This window comes from Lepidochelys kempii, chromosome 6 (assembly GCF_965140285.1).
Source record: "Lepidochelys kempii isolate rLepKem1 chromosome 6, rLepKem1.hap1, whole genome shotgun sequence".
NCBI classification, from domain to species: domain Eukaryota; kingdom Metazoa; phylum Chordata; order Testudines; family Cheloniidae; genus Lepidochelys; species Lepidochelys kempii.
The window spans coordinates 70528639-70553231 of NC_136385.1; the positions used below are offsets into that span (position 1 = coordinate 70528639).

Genomic DNA, 24593 nt, shown 5'->3' on the forward strand with positions numbered 1-24593 from the left:
TGATCTGACACTCTCCAAGCACAAGGCAGCATGAATGCGGGCATATTGGAGTTCTCTTTGCACCAGTATCCCTTGGTTTAACTTGCTGTGCATTATCCACACTTCCCTCCCCCCCAACCAAGATTCTGATGGGTTTCTAACTCTTCCTTTTCAAGAAAACTTGTATTATTTTAATGTTTATTTTGTTTACAAAAACTCATAACTCTTATTTTCTCCCCGTTTTGACATATTGCTTGTCTGTCCTAAACAACAGCTTCTTCCTAGCTGTAGGAAAGAATAAATCCATACATACCTCTTCCACTGCAGTAACTGAATAGGCATGTCCTTTGACTAGCCCACAAATCATGCGTGTCTCAAACTGCATTGGGACTATAGTCTGTGGAACATGGAATAAAAACAGTAAGAAGCGCATAACAGACCCATTCCCATACTTAAGGAAGCCATGTTCTCCCTCTGCACCACACTAGGACTCCAAATATGTCACTTGGAAATTGGGACAATAACCATTTGCTTCTATTTCATAGGATCATAGATGTTAGAGTGGGAGAAGACTCATCAGTCATAGAGTTAATCTAACTGCAAGGTTAGGTTATAGTCTATCCCTAAGAGAGGATATGCCAGATACAGACCAACGTACCAAAGGACATGGTGGATTATCCATCACCTGAGGTCTTCAAATCAAGAATGGATGTCTTTCTTAAAAAAAAGTTGTAACTCCATCATAAAATATGAGCTTGATGGAGGAATTACTGGGTAAAATTCTTTGACCTGTGCCATACAGGAGGTCAGACTAGTGATCCCTTCTGCAGTCAAAAGTCAATGAAATTATGAAACAGAATAAACTGATTTAAATTATTTTTTATCATAGCTAATGTTAAAATGATCTAATACACAGGTTAAAGAGTTTCTATATATCTGGGTATAATGCTTAAATTATCCAAAAGTACAAAGCTTGCTTTTAAAAGTTGTAAAATACATATAGTACATAATCTTCCCAAATTAAGGTTAATAAATGTATACTAATAATTTCCACAGTCCAGTGTGTGATCGGCCAGCGTGCGCACATCTAGAAGCTCCTCTCTCCCATTTCTGAAGATGACTGAATATGCATTTTAATGCATATTCATGCAGGGAGTCTTGTTCATTACCACTATATATGAATTAATGAGGGATCTAAAAGAAAATTCCAGATCTAACCACATCGCAAACTTTGGTAAAGCTCATATTCTGATCTGAACTTTGTGGCTCAGGGCCATCACTAGTCTGAATACACATTTGTAGTGTCAAAAGGTAGCACTGTCACTCTGGATCTGGAGATTGAGCACATATGTCCTGCCAAGCAATGCCAGGAGACCTGATTGTGCTCAGCCACTTCCTGGGCCGAAGAGTTACCTCACTAATTTGCATTGGTAACTGCAAGACTCACTGTGAATTTTGCCATCTAGTAAGTGAATGAAAACAATAGAGACCATTAATAATTAAATCACAAAATGTACTTTGCTCATTTATTTTTAGTTTAGTTTACTGGTTTATGGGAACACCTCATAATGCACTAGTATATTTCCTACAGTATATTTACTCAAAATAATTAAATCTAATCAATATGAAGTTTCTCTACAATTTCTGCTATTCAGCCTTTGCTGAGAGGTGACAAAGTGGCAATTTTTTTATTGGATTAGCAGGTTTCTACTGCATATCCTTTAGTAACATCAGAACCATTAGAAACACCAGAGTCAATAGTCTACATATTAGAATTCTCTTAACTTTATATCGTCCTATGCTCTTATACTGACGGTATTAAAATGTCTTATGTTATGCTCTGTTCCTACTTACTTATATTAACATGTATTCTCTTTTTCTTTGTAGATGCACATTATATTTCCAAATGATTTATAACAGCCATGCTTTAAAAAAAGTCTGACCAATTGAGTTTCAAGAGTGATGTGCTCAGGGGTTGAGTCTCAACCTACAGATGCTCAGGACTCCTGAGAGATACTTTGAGGCATTAACCAGCAATTCAGGTACCTGACATGTTTTTATTTCCTAAGCTGAGGATATCCATGTATTGGAAAGAGAGAGAACTGAAGAGAGGGTTATAGTGGATATAAGCAACAAAAAGAAAGCCCAAGTGATCAAATTCATACGTATGAAATGAAATATGAAACTTTCCTCTCCTCCTCCACTATTTTTGTCACTGGAAAGGAACCTGAAATCACAGTAGTATAACAATATACAATGTGTAAGAATTGCATGCACATGCCAAAAGCCATTCCATGAATTTCCGACGATAAATAAGACATAGAGGGGTAGAAATGGAGAATTCGTAGAGTCAGGTACCACGATAATGAGTCTGATCCAAACAACAAGATAGAATAGAATGAACCTGGCTGTCAAAATTATTTTCCATTATTTCCCTTCTGTGTCCATTTCCTCTTTCCTTCTTCCCTTTTTTAAACTTTAATATTCTTCCCATCTAACTTCCTCTCCAGTGCTCCTCTTTTCATTTCTCTATCCCCTTAATTTTTTTTGTTTTCCTCCCCTCTGCAATCCCCACCTTTTACAGTTTTTAAATTCTCATGTTGCCCCTGCCAAAAGTCCACTGGTCCCCATCTCTGCTAAATTGACTCTTTAGGAGACAGCCAGTGACTTCCCAGTATCACGGCTTTGGATGGGTGGCTCAACTGTGTAGCCCCCAGCCAAATAATATAGCAACAGGAATGGCAACTGCAGGAATAATTTTTGTGAACTTCTACTAGTGTGTGGTACCAGAGGAGGAACTCTGGTACAGTGCCAGACGAATAGGCGCAGTTTCAACACCCTGTGCTTGGAAATAAGGAGGGTCATTTGTGCATGAGTCAAGAATACTTGCAAGAAATTACATAATTTGTATACATTTGTGTACTTCCCCAAGGAATTACATCATTTTGCAAGACTAAAAACTGATGTCAAACAGGAAAAGTTCTATTTCTCCTTCTGTCCTTCTTCTATTAACTTCTAAATTAATCTGTCTCTTTTGCACACTTCCTGACACTTTTTGTTGTTGCTTCTCTCTTGGGAGCAAGTTGTTCACACAAGTTCTAAGCTGTGATCTTAACTGACAGCTGCCTCTCTGGATGCTAAGAAAGTCTTTTGGGAGAATTATACCTGTCACTGCATCTTGAGAGGATTGAAATAATTTCGAACCTAAGAACACTCAGACATCCAATGATTTTTAGAACAATTTTTTAGTTATCTTCAGCTGATATTTTATAACTCAGTGCAATGTGTAAAGAATTTGAAAACACAGTTGCTGTGCTTTTCTAACTGGTGTCATAAATATAAAGGGAAGGGTAACCACCTTTCTGTATACAGTGCTATGAAATCCCTCCTGGCCAGAGGCAACATCCTGTTACCTGTAAAGGGTTAAGAAGCTCAGCTAACCTGGCTGGCACCTGACTCAAAATGACCAATGAGGGAACAAGATACTTTCACATCTGGAGGGGGGGAAAAAGGCTTTTGTCTGGCTGTGTGATACCTTTGCCGGGAACAGATCAAGGATGCAAGCCCTCCAACTCCTGTAAAGTTAGTAAGTAATCTACCTAGAAAATGCGTTAGGTTTTCTTTGTTTTGGCTTGCGAAATTCGCTGCGCTGAAGGAAATGTGTATTCCTGTTTTTGTGTCTTTTTGTAACGTAAGGTTTTGCCTAGAGGGATTCTCTGTGTTTTGAATCTGACTGCCTGTAAGATTATCTTCCATTCTGATCTTACAGAGTTGTTCTCTTATCTTTTTTTGTTCTTCTAATAAAGTTCTGTTTTTTAAGAATCTGATTGGGTTTTTTGGGTCTTAAAAATCCAAGGCTGGTTTGTGCTCATCTTGTTTATTCTCAAGCCTCCCCAGGAAAGCGGATGTAAGGGCTTGGGGGGATATTTTGGGGAAATAGGAACTCCAAGTGGTCCTTTCCCTGATTGTTTGTTAAATCACTTGGTGGTGGCAGCATTTTACCTAATCCCAGGGCAAAGACTTTTAACCTAAGCTGGTAGAAATAAGCTTAGGGGGTCTTTCATGTGGGTCCCCACATCTGTACCCTAGAGTTCAGAGTGGGGAAGGAACCCTGACATATGGTTACAGGGCGAAGAGTTAGGAGGCAGGGGACAGTGATTGCTGGAGGCATACAAACCCAGGCTGGCCTTTCATCTGTGCCTTGGAAGTCTAGAGTTGAGTCAGTCCTCAGCATGCTATTCACATTCTTCACCATTCGGGCAATTAGTTCCCCAAGATCACTTTGAGGCGCAGTCCTGTACGAGAAGCCCATATTGTCCTGGTACAGAAAATGGGAGAAAGAAGTGGTACATGGGAAGTGAATTAGCGAAGAAAGAGAGGAGGAGAAAAGGGAAAATGAAAGACAAATGAGAAGGAGCTGGAAGAAGATAAGCTTAATTAGAGAACTTCCATTCTCCTTCATTACATACCAGAGCTTCTGCTCTTTTATCTGTAGGGCCCGATGATGCCAGAGCTCTAGTGTTACTACGGTAGCGCCATAGTCCTGAACTCGTACTGAAATGAGCTGTGCCTCTCACTACTAGGATAGACTCGGTTCCGCACAAAGGTCAAAGAGAAATGAGAGACTTGTAATGAGAGGGCACATCACCCTACTTACTGCACAAAAGCCATATGTTGCTGCTCTACTCCTGTTCCACCTCCTTCCAAAAAGACATGGCAGCGCCCCAGCTGCTTACCTTCGTTTGTGTGGGTGATACTATGTCACCATGCAATTATGGCATATGAAGCAGTGAAGTCATGGCCACAAATGACAACATGAGACAAGATGGCAGTGTGGTGCCACAAAAGGTTAAAGTCCCAAGAAGCTGCCCCAGAAGATGCTTCAGAACCCAAGCCCACCGAAATGTGTACGTTTCCCTCTTTTTTTCCATTTTAACCTCTGCAACTAATGGTTCTGGAAAATCAGAACTTCATGAGATAGTCGGGAACCTTGCAGAAAAAGTCAAGTGGACTTATATAAAGGAATTAATTTGACTCCTCTTTCTTTCTCTGCCCCCTCCACTTGTATGTACTTAGCTTGCAATTGCAATTCTTTAACTTACAAGTTTTGTTTATTTTTGTTCTTGTTTCAGCATCACTTTTCTGGAAGATTAATCAATATCAGTGGCAGTGCATTAATATGTCTCTCCCCCTCCCCGCCCCCCATTGGATGTATTTCCTCTGGCATCAGGGGCAGGATATGGATTTGATCTTTTTAGGCTTTAAGAAAATTAAAGCCTCAGAAATACTGTGCTGATTAATATTGCTTTAAACTTCTATATCTAGCTAGCGCTCTCTCTCTCTCTCTCTCACAAGCAGTGTACAAAGGCAGTGTATTCTAGAGGATAGACATGACTCAGGAGTCTCAGATTCTATTTCCAACTATGCCACTGGCCTACTGGGTGACCCTGGGCAAGTCACTCCCCCCCCCCGTGCCTTGGTTTCCCATCTGTAAAATGGGGATGATGATACTGACCTCTTTTGTAAAGCACTTTGAGATCTACGGATGTGATATGCTATATAAGAGCTAGGTGTTAGTATTACTAACATTAATAAGTTTATCCTCACAACACCCCCACCACATAAATATTCTTACATCTGTTTTACAGATGGGCAAACTGAGGCACAGGGGGTTAAGTGACTTGCCCCAAGTCACATAGCTGGGGCCTCTCCTGCAAGCTGTTGTGCACAGCAGACTCTTCTGCTGCTGTTAAACCCACTGAAGTCAGTGGGGTTCTGTGTGGGTGTAGGAGTCCACTGGTGCAGAGCAACTCGCAGGATCAGGGCCTGAAGTCACAGAGTTGGGAACAGAGTCGATGTCTCCTAGCTCACAGCCCATTGCTCAGACCACAAAACAGGGCTTCTTTCCTTACTCCTTGTGGGACAAATCTTGAGGCCTTAATTTAGTCCATATTTAAGGCAACTTCCAGTGACTACAGTGGGAGTTGGTCTGCATATGGACTGAATGAAAACTGAGTAAAAACCTCAGGATTTAGGTCCCTATTCTTTATAAGCTATAATAAAGCTAAAAATTTCCAGTATAACATTTTAGTTTTTTTGTGAAGCCTGAAGCAAAGGGGACCTCTTTTGAACATCCCATGTTCTTCTTTGGGTGTGGACACTTTTTGTCAACTTTCCCAAGAGCCAGTTGTCAATAACGTACAGGAAGTTCCCACCCTTCCTGGTGGAGTTTCTAAGTCAGACCTAACAGAGATACTCTGGTCCTAGAAATAGACTGGCGCTATGCCAGTTTAGCAAAGCACTTACAAAGACATCTGTGATTGTCTCCTGATTTAGAGACCCCACTCCTTTGCAATCCAGTATGCCTTATCCGCAATGTTCACATGGACTTACATCAATGGAGCAGGCCATGAGCGATCCTCTGTCCTTGGCATGTTTCATGATCTTGTATATATCTTTGGGTGCATCTTTTATCTCATAGAACTCTGTCACTCCTCCTGTGAAATCCTCCATGGCCTCTGTAGTATTGCCTCCTTTCAAAGCCTCATAGGACCCGTGGAGTCTTGGAAAGGAGAAAAAAAAGTTATGCTATAAACAATCCTGGTTCTACTTCATCAGTTTGGTAAAAGTCATGTTGAAAATTTTTAATAATTGTAATAATAATTTTAATGTGGGTCATTCACATATACCTACAAAAGTAAGTTGTTTGTTTTTTTAGAACTAATTGCTGACATCTGGTTAAATGGTAGGCCAAACTCTGGAAACTACTCTACAGTTTATTACATCCTGCCCCAAGTCTAAGCCACTAAAGTTAACTACATGAACACCACGGGGAAATATTGTTTACATGTATAGATTTTCAAAGAGGGGCTTCTTCAAGAGAAATCCAAGAAAATTTCTTCGTTATGGCTTGTCTCCACATCTACTTGGAAGATAATTATGTTAACTGTGGTATAGAGACATATCATCACCTCCCCACACACAGCATATAACATAAGGCTATTGGAGGTGTATTGCAATTCTAAAGCATTCCTTTACTTTGCATAGGCCTTTTCCAGCAGAGCACTCCAGAATTCATTGCGCTGGGAAGATTTGGTGAAGACCAGCTGGTTGTTATATGTTGGTAAACAATCATCAATGACAACGTCCACCCAGTTTCCATAGCGCCAGAACTGAATAAAAGTAGACAGAAAAATGTATTAGTGAGTATGGTGGGAGGGAAATCTGGCTTAAGAGTTAGAAAAGCCATGAGGCCAGGGAATTCCAGTAGCTAAGTACTGTGATGAGTTTGGTCCATTTCCTAAACATTTTTGGAGATCTCTGCTAGGCATTTGAGGCCTGATTTCCAGAAGTGCTGAGTACCTACAACCCTAATTTATGTCAGTGGGAGCTCAACCTTGGTGTTAAAAGACTAAGAGACATAATATTTAGATGGTCATGAAGCACAAATTCAAAGTGAGGATCTCCTTCCTGCACCATGCCCCTTTGGTCGTCCACCCAAAATGTCCATCTTAATCCACACCACCTTCTCTTTACCCTTCCTACGCTAATTTCTGAAGAGTCTACCTCCTCCTCTCCTTGGAGCCTCATTCTTCCTGAATAGTAGCAATGGCTTCTGTGTGGCCCTGTAACTTGCAGACCCCCAAACACTGCCAGGATTACTGGGTTGGGTTTTCGGCCATGTGGAGCAGCATGGAGGACCTTGTGCTGCACTGGCCTTGTGTTGTGATAGAATAAAGAACTTCAGTTTCCTGTAATCCCACACACTTTCACAGTAATCACCCATCCAGCCAGATTGCAAACAGGAAGGTGTGGGGAGAGGTTGAGAAAAGACATTGTAAAACTGCAATGAAAGCTGCAAGTGTGGTAGCTGGACTGAGTTCGCTCATGCAACATACACAGCACTACATAGAGTCTTTTCAGACGTAGGATCACAGGTAATGTAGAAAACAATCAATCAATCGGTGAATGATCAATTCTTTTACAATAGGTCTTCAACACAGACCAGCTATTTGAGAGACTAAAAATAGGCCCCCTTTCCAGTTAACAGTTTATCTATAGTCCATGTAGTGGGCAGCATGGGACAGCTGAGCAATGAGAGGGAACACCTGTTGCTCTCTCTTACTCATGGGGCATATTAATTTGCAAATGTTTCAATGGTGATTTAATGCTCCTCAATTACTGTGGCAGATTGCTTGTTCTGTGATTCTCCTAGAATAATCTGGCATGGCGGAATTTATTTCCTACATCTCCCCCGCCCTTGTCACTTGCACTGTCATCAGATAGATGAGACAAAGGGAACAATTTTTTCCTGGACTGTCAGAGCAACAAGTGTTCCATTTAACTCCCTGGATAATACCATCACTACTCTACATGCTGCTTTTGGAAAGGACTCACCTGGAAGTGAAAGATCCCAGCATAGTTTTTTATGAAGGTCTGATCGTGAGGTATGACCCGGCAGAGTAGCTTTTCATTCAGTGTCAGGCAAGCAATGGCAGCTAGGAACCAGCAGTCACCTGTAAACAAGCAGAAGCAGCAGACAAAATGAAGGGTCAAAGGCATTAGGGCAAAGTCCTATGGGACAAGTGGTCCATCTCCTCCAGCCACTAGAGTGTTTTGTGTGTATTATGATGTATTTTAGTACATGCATAGCACATTAATATTGTATTAGGGAAGTGCCCATTAGCACAAATCAGGATTGGAGCTCCACTTGCTAAACACTCTACAAACATAGAGGGGGTATGATCCCTGCCCCAAAGGACTGAGAGGAGTCTGAGTTGGTATAATTTACACTTTCCTCTGGCTTGCTCAGAATTTGTTACACAAATTCACAAATCCTTAGCGTCTAGTACTTCTTTATTCTGTGAGGTTGCTTTAGCCTACACTGGCTGCAATGTCTGAACTCAGAACTGCCAGACCACAAAGTGCTCCAGCCATACCCTGTGGCACCTAGAATGCCTGCTGGGCCAGGCTTGGGGGCAGGAGTAGGTGGAATACAGCTGGCTATGTTGGCTTTACAACTGGGAAGTCACCGATCCAAATTGAATTCCCAGCTGACTGTTAAAGACAGCCTTCCATGCTAAGACAGACCAGGGAGGAGGATCTGTGCCTCAATCTGGCTTTGGTGTATTTCTGGCTACGTTTTACGCTTTGATTTTCCATTCTCAGGGCAACATTCCAGTTTTGCTTATTCTATTATTGTGAGGTTTATTTGCTGCTTTATCATGCTGAAAAAACTCTTCTAATTTCAAGCCTGTGTCCATGTTTGCACAATTATATTCTTATGGTTTTTTAAAAGTTACATTTTAAAATAATAAACGTTATGCTAAGGTTTACTACCTCAATGGTGAGCTCCAGGGGGCAGCGACTATTTTCAAACTACTTGTGTGTACAGCCCCTAGCACAGTGGACCCTAATCTTTGATTAAAACCCTTAGGCACTACTGTAATATAAACTACAATGCCAGGTAAATTTGCCTGCACAATCTCTCTCTTTAGAATCATAGAATATCAGGGTTGGAAGGGACCTCAGGAGGTCATCTAGTCCAACCCCCTGCTCAAAGCAGGACCAATCCCCAACTAAATCATCCCAGCCAGGGCTTTGTCAAGCCTGACCTTAAAAATATCTAAGGAAGGAGATTCCACCACCTCTCTAGGTAACACATTCCAGTGTTTCACCACCCTCCTAGTGAAAAGTTTTTCCTAATATCCAACCTAAACCTCCCCCACTGCAACTTGAGACCATTACTCCTTGTCCTGCCATCTTCTACCACTGAGGACAGTCTAGATCCATCCTCTTTGGAACCCCCTTTCAGGTAGTTGAAAGCAGCTATCAAATCCCCCCTCATTCTTCTCTTCCGCAGACTAAACAATCCCAGTTCCCTCAGCCTCTCCTCATAAGTCATGTGTTCCAGTCCCCTCCTCATTTTTGTTGCCCTCCGCTGGACATTTTCCAATTTTTCCACATCCTTCTTGTAGTGTGGGGCCCAAAACTGGACACTGGACACTTTCATGATGCCCGTACTCCTTTAACAAACTCTCTGTCCCAGGGCACCAGGCTCTCACTTCCTTTCTTTTTCCTCCTCAAAACTTACTCTTCCCTCAAGCCCCAAAACTCTAACCCATCTAACATTAAAGAAAACACACACAGCTGGAACCATCCTGTAACCCGCTATACATATTGTGTTGTCTGTGTAAATCGTAAGGCCTTGAGGGCAGGGACTTGATTTTTTTTTAAATTGATCCTGTTCAGGACTGAGCATACTGTCAGCATGTAAAAATAACAAACAGCTTGTCTGTTATTGTAGAAAACATAGGACTAAAACATGCATTAGGTTCATTTCATCCTCTCTGCAGCAATTGTCCCTGAAGTCCTGCAGAACAATAGGGGATTATTTAATATAGCGGGCTGGTGGGTTATTACATCAGCAACAATTTAAAACAAGCAAACAATGGGCATGGCTACACTTGCAGATGTAGAGCGATTTGAGTTAAACCAGCCTTTGTAGAGGGCAGTAGGGAAAGTGCTGCTATCTGTCCACACTGACAGGTTCAAGAGCACTGGTGTGGCCACATTTGTGGCACTTGCAGCGGCATCGGGAGCAGTGCATTGTGGGCAGCTATCCCAGCATGCAAGTGGCTGCAACGTGCTTTTCAAATGGGGGGTGGGGTGGGGTGGAGTGTGACAGGAAGTGTGTTGTGTGTATGTGGTGGGAGAGAGAGTGGGTTTTGGGGGGGCTGAGAGCATGTCAGCATGCTGTCTTGTAAATTCAGACAGCTGCAGACCTCCCTCCCCCTCCCCGCCTCTCTCTCTCACATACAGCATTCCACAGTAATGGTTGCTTTGTCTCGGAGCAGATAAGCAGCCGGCTGTCAGAAACGGAGCTTTCAAAGGGCATATCCGCATTCCTGCAGCAATTCAAAAACAATGACAAGAGTGGCCACTTGACTCAAGGGGATTAAGGGATATTTCCGGAGGCTGATCAGGGCGCAGTAAAGCTACACCTCGTTCACACTGGCGCTGCAGCGCTCCAGCAGGGGCGCAGCAAACGTTATTCCACTCGCCGAGGTGGAGTACCCGCAGCACTGTAGCCGCGGAGTCAGAGTGCTCCACGTGCCTTGCCAGTGTGGATGGGTAGTGAGCTAGTGCGCCCGGGTTTCCTTTATTATGCTGTAACTCGCAAGTGCAGCCAAGCCCAAAGTTGCTCTTACAAATTTATCAAAACTGTGGAGTCACAGCCGATGTTGTCCGGGCTGTGGGAAACTCACAGTGCATTGGCTTCTGATTTTGCTGAATTGAGTCTGTGAGCTTGTGAAAGGAAAACAAGGAGCCTTTGGAACAATATCTGTTGGGAGCCATGTGGAGGGTAGAAGTAGGATAACTTGGCCTAACCTTTGTCTGTGATGTGTGAAGTGATGAAGGGGTGAGGCAGAAACTGAAGCATTTCAAAGAGAAATGCTGCCTGAAACGTCCTACTTCTTATACTTCCTCTTTCACCTGAATGGTGATTTCCAGTGTGGGTATGGGTATTTGAGGACTTTCCCCGCCTCTTCATCAACAAAAAGGGAAAGAGAGTTGATGGCTATTCTGTACTGAATTGTGGTAGGCCAGGTCTATGCCATAAACTTACATCAGTATAGCTGCATTGCTCAGGGGAGTGAAAAATCCACACCCCTGGGTGATGCAGTTATACTGACCCAACCTTGGTGTAGACAGTGCTATGTCAATGGGAGTGCTTCTCCCGTTGCCATACCTACTGCCTCTCACGGAGGTACTGGGAGAAGCTCTCCCATCAGCGAAGTAGCATCTTCACTGAAGCGGCACAGCTACACTGCTGCAGTGTTTTAAGTGTAGACTTGCCTGTAGTGTGGAAGTAGGTTTGTGTTTAAAAGCCACTAAAAATTACCTTCACAGGTTGATGCTTGTCTGTTTGTGCCACTCTGTGGTAGCTGCACATAGACCTTTGGGCAAGCCCTGTGGTTTGAAGTACAGCCAACTCAGAGCCTTAGTAGCACCTTTTTAGAAAAAGTTTAAATAGTTTGTTTTCATTTTCAGTTTTAACAAATGTTGCTTACATTGTGGTGTTTGGAGCTTTAAGCACTGTGGCGACTGTGTGTGGTCACTGCACCTTTAAGGTTGCGTGGTCTGGCAGAGATCACAGCTGGCAGCAGTTGCAGCTAAAGCTGGAACCCCGGAATGAAGTGGAGTTGCATGTTGCTTGTAAATAAGGACTCAATCATTGGGCTAACTTGATCCATTATTGTTACAGTCACTGTAGTTAGCTCACTTGTTTACATTTGAAGAGTTAACATACATGGTTTGAAAACATAATGTAGATGGGCTTTACTGTCTTATACAATGGTTAAAAGTGGCGCAGAGATAAAGCGCTAACTCTGAGTGCTCTGGGTTTGTTTGATATTTGCAAAGACTGGCTTTTCAATAGTGCAGAGAAATGTGCTTAGTAACATACACAAACATCTAGTCCAAAATGAACTGACCACTAATGGGTAGGGGAAAAGTGAGTGCACCAGAGGGACAGGGTATCATCAGATCAGAATAGCTTATGTGCAGTCCTGAGCATGTAAATGTGCACAGTTGCCATTTTCATTGTTTCTGTATACTCCTGCTGTAGGCTTTCTGTATATCTAGTATAACAGGCATAACTAGCTTTCTTTCTTTCAAAATGGACCCATCCTTTGCTCTGGGTATATTATTACTGCCTCTGAGTGATTATGATCCATGCACACAGCAAGTCTATGCTAAAATTTCCTGTTGCTGTTGCCTTATCTTCCCTTGCCCCATCCCTGCTTGTTCCTTTTAATCCACTTGTGCTACCTCTTGTCTTTCAGACTATAAATTCTTTGGAGCAGAGACTGTCCTTTAGTATACATCTGCATGGTATGTAGCTCAATGGAGCTGTGACATGCATGAGGTGTCTAGGAGCCGTTATAATGTAAATAATAAAATCGATTAAAAATCTGACAGAATAAACTGATTTTAGATTAGACTCTTCCTCATCCATTCAGCCTCTTACTACAAATAGTTGCCTCCCCTTTAGCTCACTCTGTCTCCTTAAGTCACTCTGTTCTTGAAAGCCTGGGAGAAAAGAGGCCTTGCAAAACGCTGCCCTGCAATAAACTTCACAATATGAATAACAAAGTCCATGCACGCTGAGCAGCTTCTCTCTCACAGTCCTCATCTACAACCCTGCTGGACAGGGAGGCTTGGTTGAGAAGAGCTATGGCAAGGAAACATAGATGTTTTAAACTCCTATCTAGCAAGTAAAAGCTAAAGATAAACTCTGATGCAAATATCTGGGACTAAATAAGAAATCCAAAGCACAATACAGAAGACAAAATGTCATACCTAATTCTCCTTGACAAATATCAGTTCGGTTGGCTCCACCAATTATAAATCGTGGATTCTCACAGATTTCCTGTAAGATACAAACAAACATATGAGCAGGAAAAATGTGCTTTGTGCTGTCTGTTTAGTAACCCGGGCCCCAGCACCTGCTGTAGTTTCGACTATAAGAAGGGTAATGTCAGGGCCTGCAACTGTGACGCAGCAGCATAGAATGCTGTCCTGGGGTGAGAGACAGCCCCGGAGAGGGCAGCTCCAGCTGGGGAGGGGGCTCGAAATCCAGTGGAGAGGAGGCAGCTGGAAACTGGTGAGAGACGAAGGAGGTGAAAAGAGGCGGCGCTGAGGTAAAAGGGTATTTGCCAGAGGAAGCTGGATCGTGAAGGGCCGTGTGCGAGCAGCCCAGCTGCGAGGGTACAGAGCGTGTGACTGGTGAGTTTGACCATTGTGACGCTGACAGGGAATGCAGTTTGGGTGTGTGGGGAATGGGTGTGGCTCTCCAGGTGAGGAGCTGTCATTCCTGGGCAAACCTGTTGGAAAGAGGGGCAGTCATTGCAGCAGCCAGTCAAAGGAGCATCACAAGCCGGAGAGACGCCTAGGCGGGACAGCAGGGGTGAAGCTTGACTTCAGCCAGGGAGAGGAGGAATCCCTCTAGGGATGACAGAGCATGTTGCTGACAAATTTATTTGACTGTGATGGCAATTTACATTTAATCATTTTCCGAAGCGGGTATTTGATGTTACTTCATGTTATTTATGTTCTTGCCAAATTTCTGGGTTTTCCTTTATAAAGTTTAAAATTGAAGGTTATCTCCATTGTACTGGTTTGCCTCTTCCAAGCCACACAGGAGGCATAGCCTATCTGAAGTCTGGGTCACTGCATCTATTTTCTATAGAAATGAAATAGGAGTTATGTCAATGTGATGGCCACAGAACCTACAGAAAAACCATCTGCTGCAGGGATTTGATTGCAGTTTCCTTTCAGAGGTGCTTTTTGGGGCCCTGTGAGGTCAGATGTGCAGAACTTCAGATAAAGTATAGTCTCCATCCAGAAGGGTTTGGTAACTGGAATTGGAGAGACCTCTTCTGTGCCAGCTGCATGGGTCATAGTTGCAAATACATTAACATTTTGAGGGGGGGATCAGATAGAAGAATTTTGTTCAAAGTGTGGGGTGGGGGCAGTTAAAATTGGGGTGGGATGAGGAAAGGCAGGATGGCAAGCCAGGGCTGGGAAACCAGTGCAGTTCAGAAAAATTTAGGGCTACAGACAAAGGCGGAGAAGAACTCTCCCAGAAAACTGGAAACATCACTGGGGTAGGTCACTTGTAGGGGATAAGGCTCACATTTTCAAAAGTGGCCACAGGTTTTGAGTGCTTAAGTTTGTAGGTGCCCAACTTGACACAACTAGGTGAAGATGAGCTGCCAGTGTGGAGAGAGCACTGATGCCATTTTGGGAAGAAAGGATCCCTGTAATGATCCCTCTTTAACTCCCCCTCCCCACTAATCTGCTCTTTGAGTCCTTGCTTTATAAGTTGTGCTTTCCTTCATTTTTGTTAAAGATTTTCTACTTTTTTCCCTAGTTGCAATATTGAATTGCCAAAATTTCACTTGAAAAAGGTAATGCTGCTACAATCTGCCCCTTCAGGGCATGATTCTCCTCTGGCCTGCCCCTAGCATAGTCATTTACACCTGTGCAAAGTGAGTGTAATGTGCTCCCAGATCAGAACATTAATATTTTACACCCACTCTGCACAGGTGTAAATTACTAATGATTTGTCTACATTAGAGAAGCTAAACCAATTGGTGCCTCTTCAGTTGATTGAAAAGCAGCTTGCATCTATCTTTAAAAATGCTTCAATAAATGGTTGCAGAGGCAGAAATCAGCTTAACTTACCTCAGAATTGAACCTAGATTGTAACGCAATTCAGGTAGAAACATTTTCATATGAGGTAACTGTTTGTTCCCTAAGCTGGACAACGAACCATGCAACCCAGGCTGCAGGAGGAGGGAAGAGACGACAGACAGCCCCATGTTGGAAGAGACTCCCCTATGTCTTAGCAGCCTTCATACATGAACTTCATAGCTCAGGTTAGGGGGGAAAGGGACATATGCCAGCCGTGGGAATCCATATGCAAGGTTGGAAGAAAAAGAAAGACCCCCAAGCAGAGCCCATCTCCCAGGCAAAGAGATGGTGGCAGGGAAGGAACTTCCAACCAGGTACCCAAACTCCTGAGATGGGGATAAAGAGAGAGATCTACTTAATAACTCCCATCTCCTGTGCTGGGGTGTGTGTGTGATAAACTACATTTGAGGATCCCATTTCCTGGGAAGTAGCAAGAGTGGGGAGAGAAGAGGAGCTCCTCCCAGGAACCCCATTTTCTGGGTGCAGGGGAGAAGAGAGACCAGCAACTGTGGGTACAGCTACATAGGAAGTCAGGAGTACTAGAGACAGGTCTTAGGTACCGTAGCTGCAGCCTGAAGCTTTTTCAGTATGAACAGCACAGTGATGGGCTTTCTGAAACTCATATTTCAAGTCTAACTGTTTCTTTGGTGTGAGAACATTTCTTCTCCTCCCCAGTAGTTAGCTCAGGGATGCATTAATTTTGATGTAACTATCTGGATTATCCCCCTCGCAGAATTGAGACAAATGTCCAATAACAACAAATTTCTGGCCCTCCACAAGTCATCTCATTCTGCCGACTGCTGGGAAAGGAGAAAGTGGCCTTTATTTTCGTGCCTTAGTCAGCTGGCTGGGAGATTAAATTCTGTAAAGTCAGCTGTTTGAGATATCTTATAACTTCTCTCCATCCACTTGATTTGTTGGAAACATTCTTCTTGACACTGCTGTCATGCTTGTCTCGAAAATTGGCATAGTGTCCTGTGGGAAGTTTCAGATTATAGGAGTATATTTTCTAACCCAGCCAATGTACTTCAGCCTGCTGAAACTATCATTGACTTCAGTAAGAACGAAACTAGACTCAGGATACGGACTTCAGAGTTTGGCACATTGTATTTTAGTTAAATGTAGCTGGATATTTAAATACTTCCAAAGCTGCCAGTTAAAAAAGAAACATAAAGACACCACTGTGACGTTTCCCTCTGGTGTTATCTGGACGGGTGATCTGCTAGGTCACTCCAATCCTTGACTCGGGGAGCCAGCCTTACCCTGCTCTGCTGTGAGAACCCCCACTCCTGGGCTGTTCATGCACAGCCTCTGGCATGTAAGCTGCTCCCAGTTACTTGCAACTGAATGACACTAGCCAATATCTCTGGTCCCAGAAACAACCCTAGGAATCTCCGTCTTGCAGTGTCCAGTTATGCCTGCTGGATGCTGCAAGCTTATATGAGTTCGTCTATTTAACAAAGAAATTGATATGTAGCAGGCTTATTATCCCAAGGGGAGTCTCTGACATGCTTCAAACCAAACGCACTGCTTCAGGTAGAATAAACAAACAGATTTAGTAACTATAAAGATAGATTTTAAGTGATTATAAGTCAAAACATAAGTCAGATTTGGTCAAATGAAATAAAAGCAAAATGCATTCTAAGCTGATCTTAACACTTTCAATGCCCTTACAAACTTAGATGCTTCTCAACACAGGTTGGCTGGCTGCTCTTCAGCCTTTGATCAGCACTTCAGTCCCTTGATGTGGTGTCTGTAGGTGTAGGTGGAAGAGAGAGCAAGCATGGCAAATGTCTCTCCCTTTTATCATGTCCTTTCTTCCCTTTTGGCTTTGCCCCTCCCCCCTTCAGAGTCAGGTGAGCCTTACCTCATCGCAGTTCCAAACTGACCAAAGGAAGGGGGGTGACTCCCTCAAGAGTCTAATGCAGGGGTCGGCAACCTATGGCACGCATGCCAAAGACGGCACGCAAGCCAATTTTTAATGGCACGCTGCTGTCTGCCGCGGACAGCAGCGTGCAATTAAAAATCCTGCCCAGCCCTGCCCACTCTTCTCTGCCCCCACCCACCACTCTCTCCTTAAGGGGCAGACAAGCTTCCCCCTTCCCCTGCCTCTTCCCACAGCGTGCAGGGTTCCTGCCCCTCCTTCTCTCCCTCCCTGCGGCCGATCAGCTGACGGCCCTTGCTATGGAGGGGGAGGGGGAAAAGCAGAACCGCAGCGGGCTCTCTGCTCCGGGGACCTTGGCGAAGGGGGTGGAATTGGCATATCCCCTCCAGCCTCCTGCCGTGAGCCGCTCAGGGCAGGGGGCTGGGAGCATCCCCACGACCCCAGCCCACACTCCCAGCCCTCCGCCCTGACCCCTGCACCCCCTCACACATCTCCAGCCCTCTGCCCTGACCCTGAACCCCCCACACCCCCATCCCTCTGCCCTGACCCCTGCACCTCCCTCACACACCCCCAGGCCTCTGCCCTGACCCATGAACCCTCCTCACACACACCCAGCCCTCTGCCCTCACCCCTGCACCACCACCACACCCCAGCCCTCTGCCCTGACCTCTGCACCTCCCTCATACACTCCCAGCCCTCTGCCCTGACCCTGAAACCCCCACACCCCCGAGCCCTGTGGCCCTGACCCCTGCACCCCACCTCACACCCCCCCAGCCCTCTGCCCTGACCCATGAACCCTCCTCTCACACACCTCAGCCCTCTGCCCTGACCTCTGCACCCCCCACAACCCTAGCCCTGACTCTGGCACCCCCCACACATACCCAGCCCCCTGCCCTGACTCCTGCACCCCCCACACATACCCAGACCCCCCACGCCCTGACTCTTGCACCCCCCACATCCCCATCCCCACCCTCGCCCCCACCCTGAGCACCAAACTGGAGCTCCTGCACACCCCCCCCCACATTCCCACCTGCACCCCTCGCACCAAATGGGAGCTGCCCAGGTAAGTGCTCCACACCCAAACCTCCTGCCCCAACCCTGAGCCCCTTCTCTCATTCTAGCTCCTGGCCAGACTCTGCACCCCAACCCCCAGCCTGCTCCTTCACCCCCAGCCCTGTTCTCAGTGCACTCCCACCCTCATCTCAGTGCAGAGAGAGGATGAGAATGGGCCAGAACCAGGGAGAAAGTAGTTACCTACTCTATGTGGACAGGGCCGGGACCCCAGACCAGCAGCGGGCTGAGCGGGGCCGGCAGCCAGGACCCTGGCTGGCAGGAGCCGGCGGACAGAACCGCAAACCGGCAGCGGGCTGAGCCGCTCAGCCCACTGTTGGTCTGGGGTCCTGGCCGCCGGCCCCGCTCAGCCCACTGCCAGTCTAGGGTTCTGGCTGCCGGCCCCTTGCCAGCCGGGGTACTGGCCGCAGGCCCCGCTCAGCCTGCTGCCGGCCTAGGTGAACGGAACCCCAGGCCGGCAGTGGGCTGAGCAGGCCAGGGTGTAAGATCAGCATTTTAATTTAATTTTAAATGAAGCTTCTTAAATAGTTTGAAAACCTTGTTTACATAGGACAATAGTTTAGTTCTATAATATAGAGACTTATAGAGAGAGACCTTCTAAAAAACGTTAAAATGTAGTATTGGCACGCAAAACCTTAAAGTGAATAAATGAAGACTCGGAACACCACTTCTGAAAGGTTGCTGACCCCTGGTCTAATGGATTCTTTTGTTGCTGCCTAGGCCAGCGTCTTTTGTTCCTGTGAGGCTGGACTGGGTTTGTCCCATATAGGGTGACCAGATGTCCCGATTTTGGGGTATTTTTCTTATGTAGGCTCCTATTACCCCCAACCCCCTGTCCCGATTTTTCACACTTGCTGTCTGGTCACCTTAGTCCCATACCGGTCCTGATGAGGTGTGAACTGCCTCTCTGCTCTTGGAGAGTTTTTGCCTGGGTTTGCTTTAAGCCATGAGAATACATTTTCAACCTCGTAACTATATACATGAAATTATAACCCATAAATATAACTATAACATCACTATAACAACAATGCTCAGTACATCGTGAGTCTTCCAAAGATACCCGTCATGACAGACTTTGCATTGGATACCACACAATCATTTTACAAGGATGAACATGGGGGTGCTGGGTGTTCCCCCGAGGTAAAGAGCGTCACAATCACCCACTGTGTAATTTCACATGGCATCATATTCAACTACAAATTGTACACAAAACAAAAGACAGAAATCATACAGTGGTCATGTGGACAGATACAGGTGTAACAGAAATATATTTCTGAGCTGAAGACAAAAGCAATATTCTGCAAACCATCTCATTTTCCTTACTACTCTCAGACGCCTCCCATTCCCCATAGGGAAATTTTGTAAAATTGCATATCATTGCTTGTTCCAGTTCAACTCCTATTGTGGTAGTAATGCTGCCATCCCTAGTGCAGACCAGTTGCTGGTGTTTTAAGTATCATGCCATCTAAAAGAATGGGGCAGAATGGGGCGGGGTGGGGGTGGAAAGAGGTGGGCAGGGATGGAGGCTTTGTGGTATGATAAATGGGTATGTAAAAGTACAGTACTGCAAGGGAGTCTTCCTATTAATATGTCAGTGTTAATGTATCAAAACAGGATTGCAGCAGGCCCCCTTTTCAATCTTTAATGTATCTTTGATGTAATGAAGTCCATTTCTCATGTCTGAATGCTATTGTAATATCTTTAGTAATTTCACATTGTTGTGTAATTTAATTTAAAGGGGAGCGTTTAGTAACCTCATTCTGCAATCAGATGTACCCCCACCCTCCACCATGGCACATTGCAATGTACCATCAAGAGACTTCAGCAAAGTCCCCACAGTGTTCTCACCAGGTGATGTATCATAATGTAGACATCATAGCAGCATCATCATGTGAGGTATTGTAATGCAATCCCTTTAGCATCCTCCTTGTATGATGGATTGTAGTGTAATTCCCTTTGCACACTTGTGGCACAGTGAATAGCAATATAATCCCATTAGTGCCTATTTTACTGGGTATGCTGTGCCTTCAAGGCACATCCCTCGGTATACTGATGGCATAATGTATTGCAATGGGATCTTCTCTGCATCTCGATGATATAGTTAGATAACCTATGCTCCCTTGTGGTGCAATTATTATTTATTATGTGTACTGCAGTAGTGCCTAGAGGCCCCAGTTCCACTGTGTACAAGACGGCAGGCACTTTACAAGCCTGTAACAAAGAGATGATCTCTGCCTTGCAGAGCTTACAGTCTAAGTAATATATCTGTAAGAAGGTGGCTATTCTGTAGTTCTTCACAGGAATGCATGGCTCTTCTGTTGAAACCCCTGTTGCCAGATGCTTGAACAGTGCATAGAGATGCAGATGTATTTTTGCTGAGTCACTTCAAGTTTAGATAGGCAGCATGGTTTAGCAAGCTGAGCTGAAAAAATCAGGAATTCCTGACCTCTAATCCCAGCTCTGTCACTAGCTTGTTGTATAGCTTTGGGAAAGTCACTTAACCACATTGTGCCTCAGTTTTCCCATCTGTAAAATAGGGATAATACTTACCTACCTTACAAGTGTGTTATGAGAATTAATTAGTTAACGATCATAAAGACTCCAAAAATAAGTAAGGATACACCCACCTCCCCAAGAAGTACATTAACTGGACCATTGTTCTAATGTAAGTATTCACAAGGTAATGTAAGTATTCACTTCAGAGCACTCTCTCCTGTAAAGTTTATTTTCTGCAGATAGGTCGCAGGTTTCTTTGGGTTTTTTTGTATAGTCTCTTCAAGATCTTGGGTCAGATTTTCAGCCCCAGTTCTGTTCTCTTTGTGGCACCTGAGAAGAGCAAAGGGGATTTTATGTGGCTGCAACTGGCCAGTTGAGAATCTGCCAGCAGAAGGGAATACTCAGTTGGTGAAAAGTCACTGGAGCCAGTTCCTCTATTAGTCTTCCCCAGCCACTGGGGGTGGGGGGACCGGGAGGGGGAAGTATGGAGGTGTGATGGGGTGCAGATGGGATGGAGCAGAGCTCTCCAATTCTCAGCCAGCATATGGTCACTTAGGAAGCAGTGATAGATGTTTTAAGTTAGAACAACTCCTAAATGTTCTAATTTGCATTAGGACCAGGACAGCTTGAGAATCAGAGAGCTAAAAGCAGCTCCCTAATGATCTTGATCCAGTCCTGTGCTGAGTAGAAGAGAGAGGTGCAGTAGAGAATCTGGCCCTTGAGTTTATCTTGTCTTACACTCTCAATTAGATGATTTGATCTTATGCAGTAACTGTGAGGTATTAATTACATACTATTCATGTAAACCAGTTTAAAGTATAGTTTGAACATAAACACTGTGTGGGATCCTGCAATCCTTACTCTGGTAAAACTTTCATAGATGTCAACTGAAGTTTTGCCTGAGTAAAGCCTGTGTGTATTCAGATCATGTTAAGGCAGTCACTAGCTGACTAGAATTACATGCTTCTGTTCCCCTGTCCCTCTGACAAAGTTCACTGCTGCTGTATATGGCAGTCTGTCCTTCTGACAGTAACCCAAAGAGCAGTCCCCATGTCTTCACAGCACAGGCCAATTATTTAAGAGATCAGGTGGGGGATCAGATTTCTTTATGTTGTTAGTGGTTCCTGAGATAAGTGGCTTCAGGGCCAGATATCAGAGTGGTTGGTTCCTAGGCTGTGAACCCCCTGTCTCAGTTACAATAACTATTTCATTGCAACATTAATGCAGTGAGAATGTCACGGAGAAACGCTTCCTCAAATTGCAGTTCTATATTCCCAGCCTAAGTGGAGAGTTACCAAAATTCTGAGCATCCTGCACATGCAATATAGGCCTATATTCATGTAGTGAATTGAACTCAGGGCTGGAAGTCAGGAAGCCTAGATTCTATTCCTGTTTCTATCACTGACACTGTGGGTCCTTGGGTCAATCACTTAATCTCTAAACCTCAGATTACCCATTTGAAGAACAGGGCTAATAATAAAGCACTTTGATATCTACAACTGAGAAGTGCTAATTAGGTGTAGAGCAGTGATTCTCAACCAGGGGTACACGTACCCATGTAAGTATGCAGAGGTCTTCCAGGGGGTACATCAACTCATCTAGCCAGTTACCTCGTTTTACAACAGGCTACATAAAAAGCACTAGCAAAGTCAGCACAAACTAAAATTTCATGACAGACAATGACTTGTTTATACTGCTCTATAGACTATACACTGAAATGTAAGTACAATATTTATATTCCAGTTGATTTATAATTATATAGTAAAATGAGAAAGTGAGCAATTTTTCAGTCATAGTGTGCTGTGACACTTGTATTTTTATGTCTGATTTTGTAAGCAAGTAGTTTTTAAGTGAGGTGAAACTTGGGGGTACGCAAGACAAATCAGACTCCTGAAAGGGATACAGTAGTCTGGAAAGGTTGAGAGCCAATGGTGGAGAGCACTATTATTATTTATGATTAATACAAGAGATGCAATAACGTTTGCATGCTGCACAGCACCCGCTGCTATCATATTAATTTTTTTAATTCCTTCACTGTTGCCAGATAATAATACTTGACACTTATATAGCATTAGGCATATAGCATTCTTCCGTTCAAGAATCTCAAAGGGCTTAGCATAATAATTAGTAGAATAAATAACATACGTGTAAGTATTATTTCCCATCCTATAGAGGGGGAAACCGAGGCACAAAAAGGTTACATGACTTGCATCAGGTAACTCAGCAAGTCACTGGCAGTGAGGAATAGAACCCATATCTCCCAGTCTTGTACTTTAATCTATAGACCTTGCTCCATTTAAAATGTACATTTATTCTTTCTGGGAGAACACCACATATATAACATACATATGGTAGTCAGGGAAAGGCAGCAGAGTTAAAGGTGGTATTAGAATGGTCTCTCAGTACTTCCAAACTGTCTGACATTTTTTGTTTTGTTTTAAACTACAGCTTTTGAATTACCTGATTCTCAAACTATTTTTAAAATAACTACAATGTTCTAAGAATACCGTTGTAAATTTATCTATTTACAATCTTAACTCTATTTTAACAAAGCTTTCCCCCCTCCCCAGAATTTAAGTAAGAATGGAAGATGTCAGTGTCTTTATGGAATGGATATGTACTTCTGTAGTTTAGCCTTGAACTTCTGGTGGTTTGATGTATGCTTTAATCCTTTAGCAAAATACCCTTGACGGCAGTATTACTGATCATATTAATTTGTCTGTATGGCATCCTATTATTAACATATTACTGCTATTCCTGTCTGTAACATTATCAGACAAGTTCTTCTCCTAGCAGGGAAGAAGCACATTTGAGCTGTGGTTCTAAATACCAGTGAAGCAAAGTCTTGGTTCAGTCTGCAGACTGCAGCAACAAATACAAGAAACTCTAGCTTCAGTTTATGGAAGGAGGAGGACTGGATTATAAGAGAAGCTGCTGATGTATCTGCTTCTGAAAGTTCACATGGAGAGAAAGGATCCTCTCACTATAATATGCTACAATATTTTGCATTTATATGCACTTTTCAAGATCTCAAAGCACATTACAATAGTGGGTGTTCTACCTTTTACACCTATGGAAACAGGCATAGAGAGGGTAAGGCATAATTTTTCAAAAAGTGTGAACTAATTTAAAGTTCCTTATCGTTAGGTGTCTAATCTGAGACAGTGATGACCTGATTTTCAGAGGTGCTCAGCACCCACATGTGCATATTTACAGCTGAGTCTGCTCAACAGCTGCAGTGAGTCTCCAGTTGGTCCATCCAAACACTGTCACTCCAAATTAGTGGACATATTTGAGAATTTGGACCTTACTGACTAGCCCAGCATCACACAGCACAGTGCCAGAGCCAGGGTTAGAATCCAGATCTCCTGACTTCTAGTGCCTTGCTCTAACCTCTCAACTATGCTGTCTCCTTTATATCAATGAAAATTAGCATTGAAACAGTGTGGAAAATAATTTAGGATCTGATATTTAGATTTTTAAGTTGCATTTCTGTGTATTGTACAGCCCTGTGCACACTGTTGGCACATAATAATTATTATACAGCTCTCAAATTGCAGCAAAGATGATTCTATAAGGGTGGAGTAAAGATCACTGGGATGGGGTCCTAGAAACCAAAGGCTTAATCCTCCACCTTGTGCAGTCATTTATACCTGTGCAACATGGGTGTTAAATGTTACCCTTTTCAGTTTAACACTTTTATTTAGCCACATACCTTTATTCAGTTCTCCTCTGATATCCACTGACTATGCCACTACACGCTGCTGTATCACTTTACCTCCTGTAGAGGTATGAGAAAGCATCTCCCTTGCCAGTCAATTCAATTGCTGCTCCACTTAACGGATAACCAGATATTTCTAGGGAAACCCTGGGGCAGCAGATAGGCTAAAGGGAAATGTTT

General features: G+C 43.8%; 1 protein-coding gene across 1 annotated transcript in view; it reads right to left on the reverse strand.

Annotated features, from left to right (window-relative positions):
* Nucleotides 1–24593, reverse strand: part of CAPN3 (calpain 3) — a 73902-nt gene that overhangs the window by 47373 nt on the left and 1936 nt on the right. The window contains exons 2-7 of the mRNA XM_073348627.2: nt 13345–13414; nt 8377–8495; nt 7018–7151; nt 6373–6541; nt 4157–4297; nt 293–376 (exon numbers count right to left, since the gene is read on the reverse strand). Of these exons, the coding sequence (XP_073204728.1) occupies nt 293–376; nt 4157–4297; nt 6373–6541; nt 7018–7151; nt 8377–8495; nt 13345–13414 (717 nt within the window). The remainder of the gene's footprint in view (nt 1–292; nt 377–4156; nt 4298–6372; nt 6542–7017; nt 7152–8376; nt 8496–13344; nt 13415–24593) is intronic.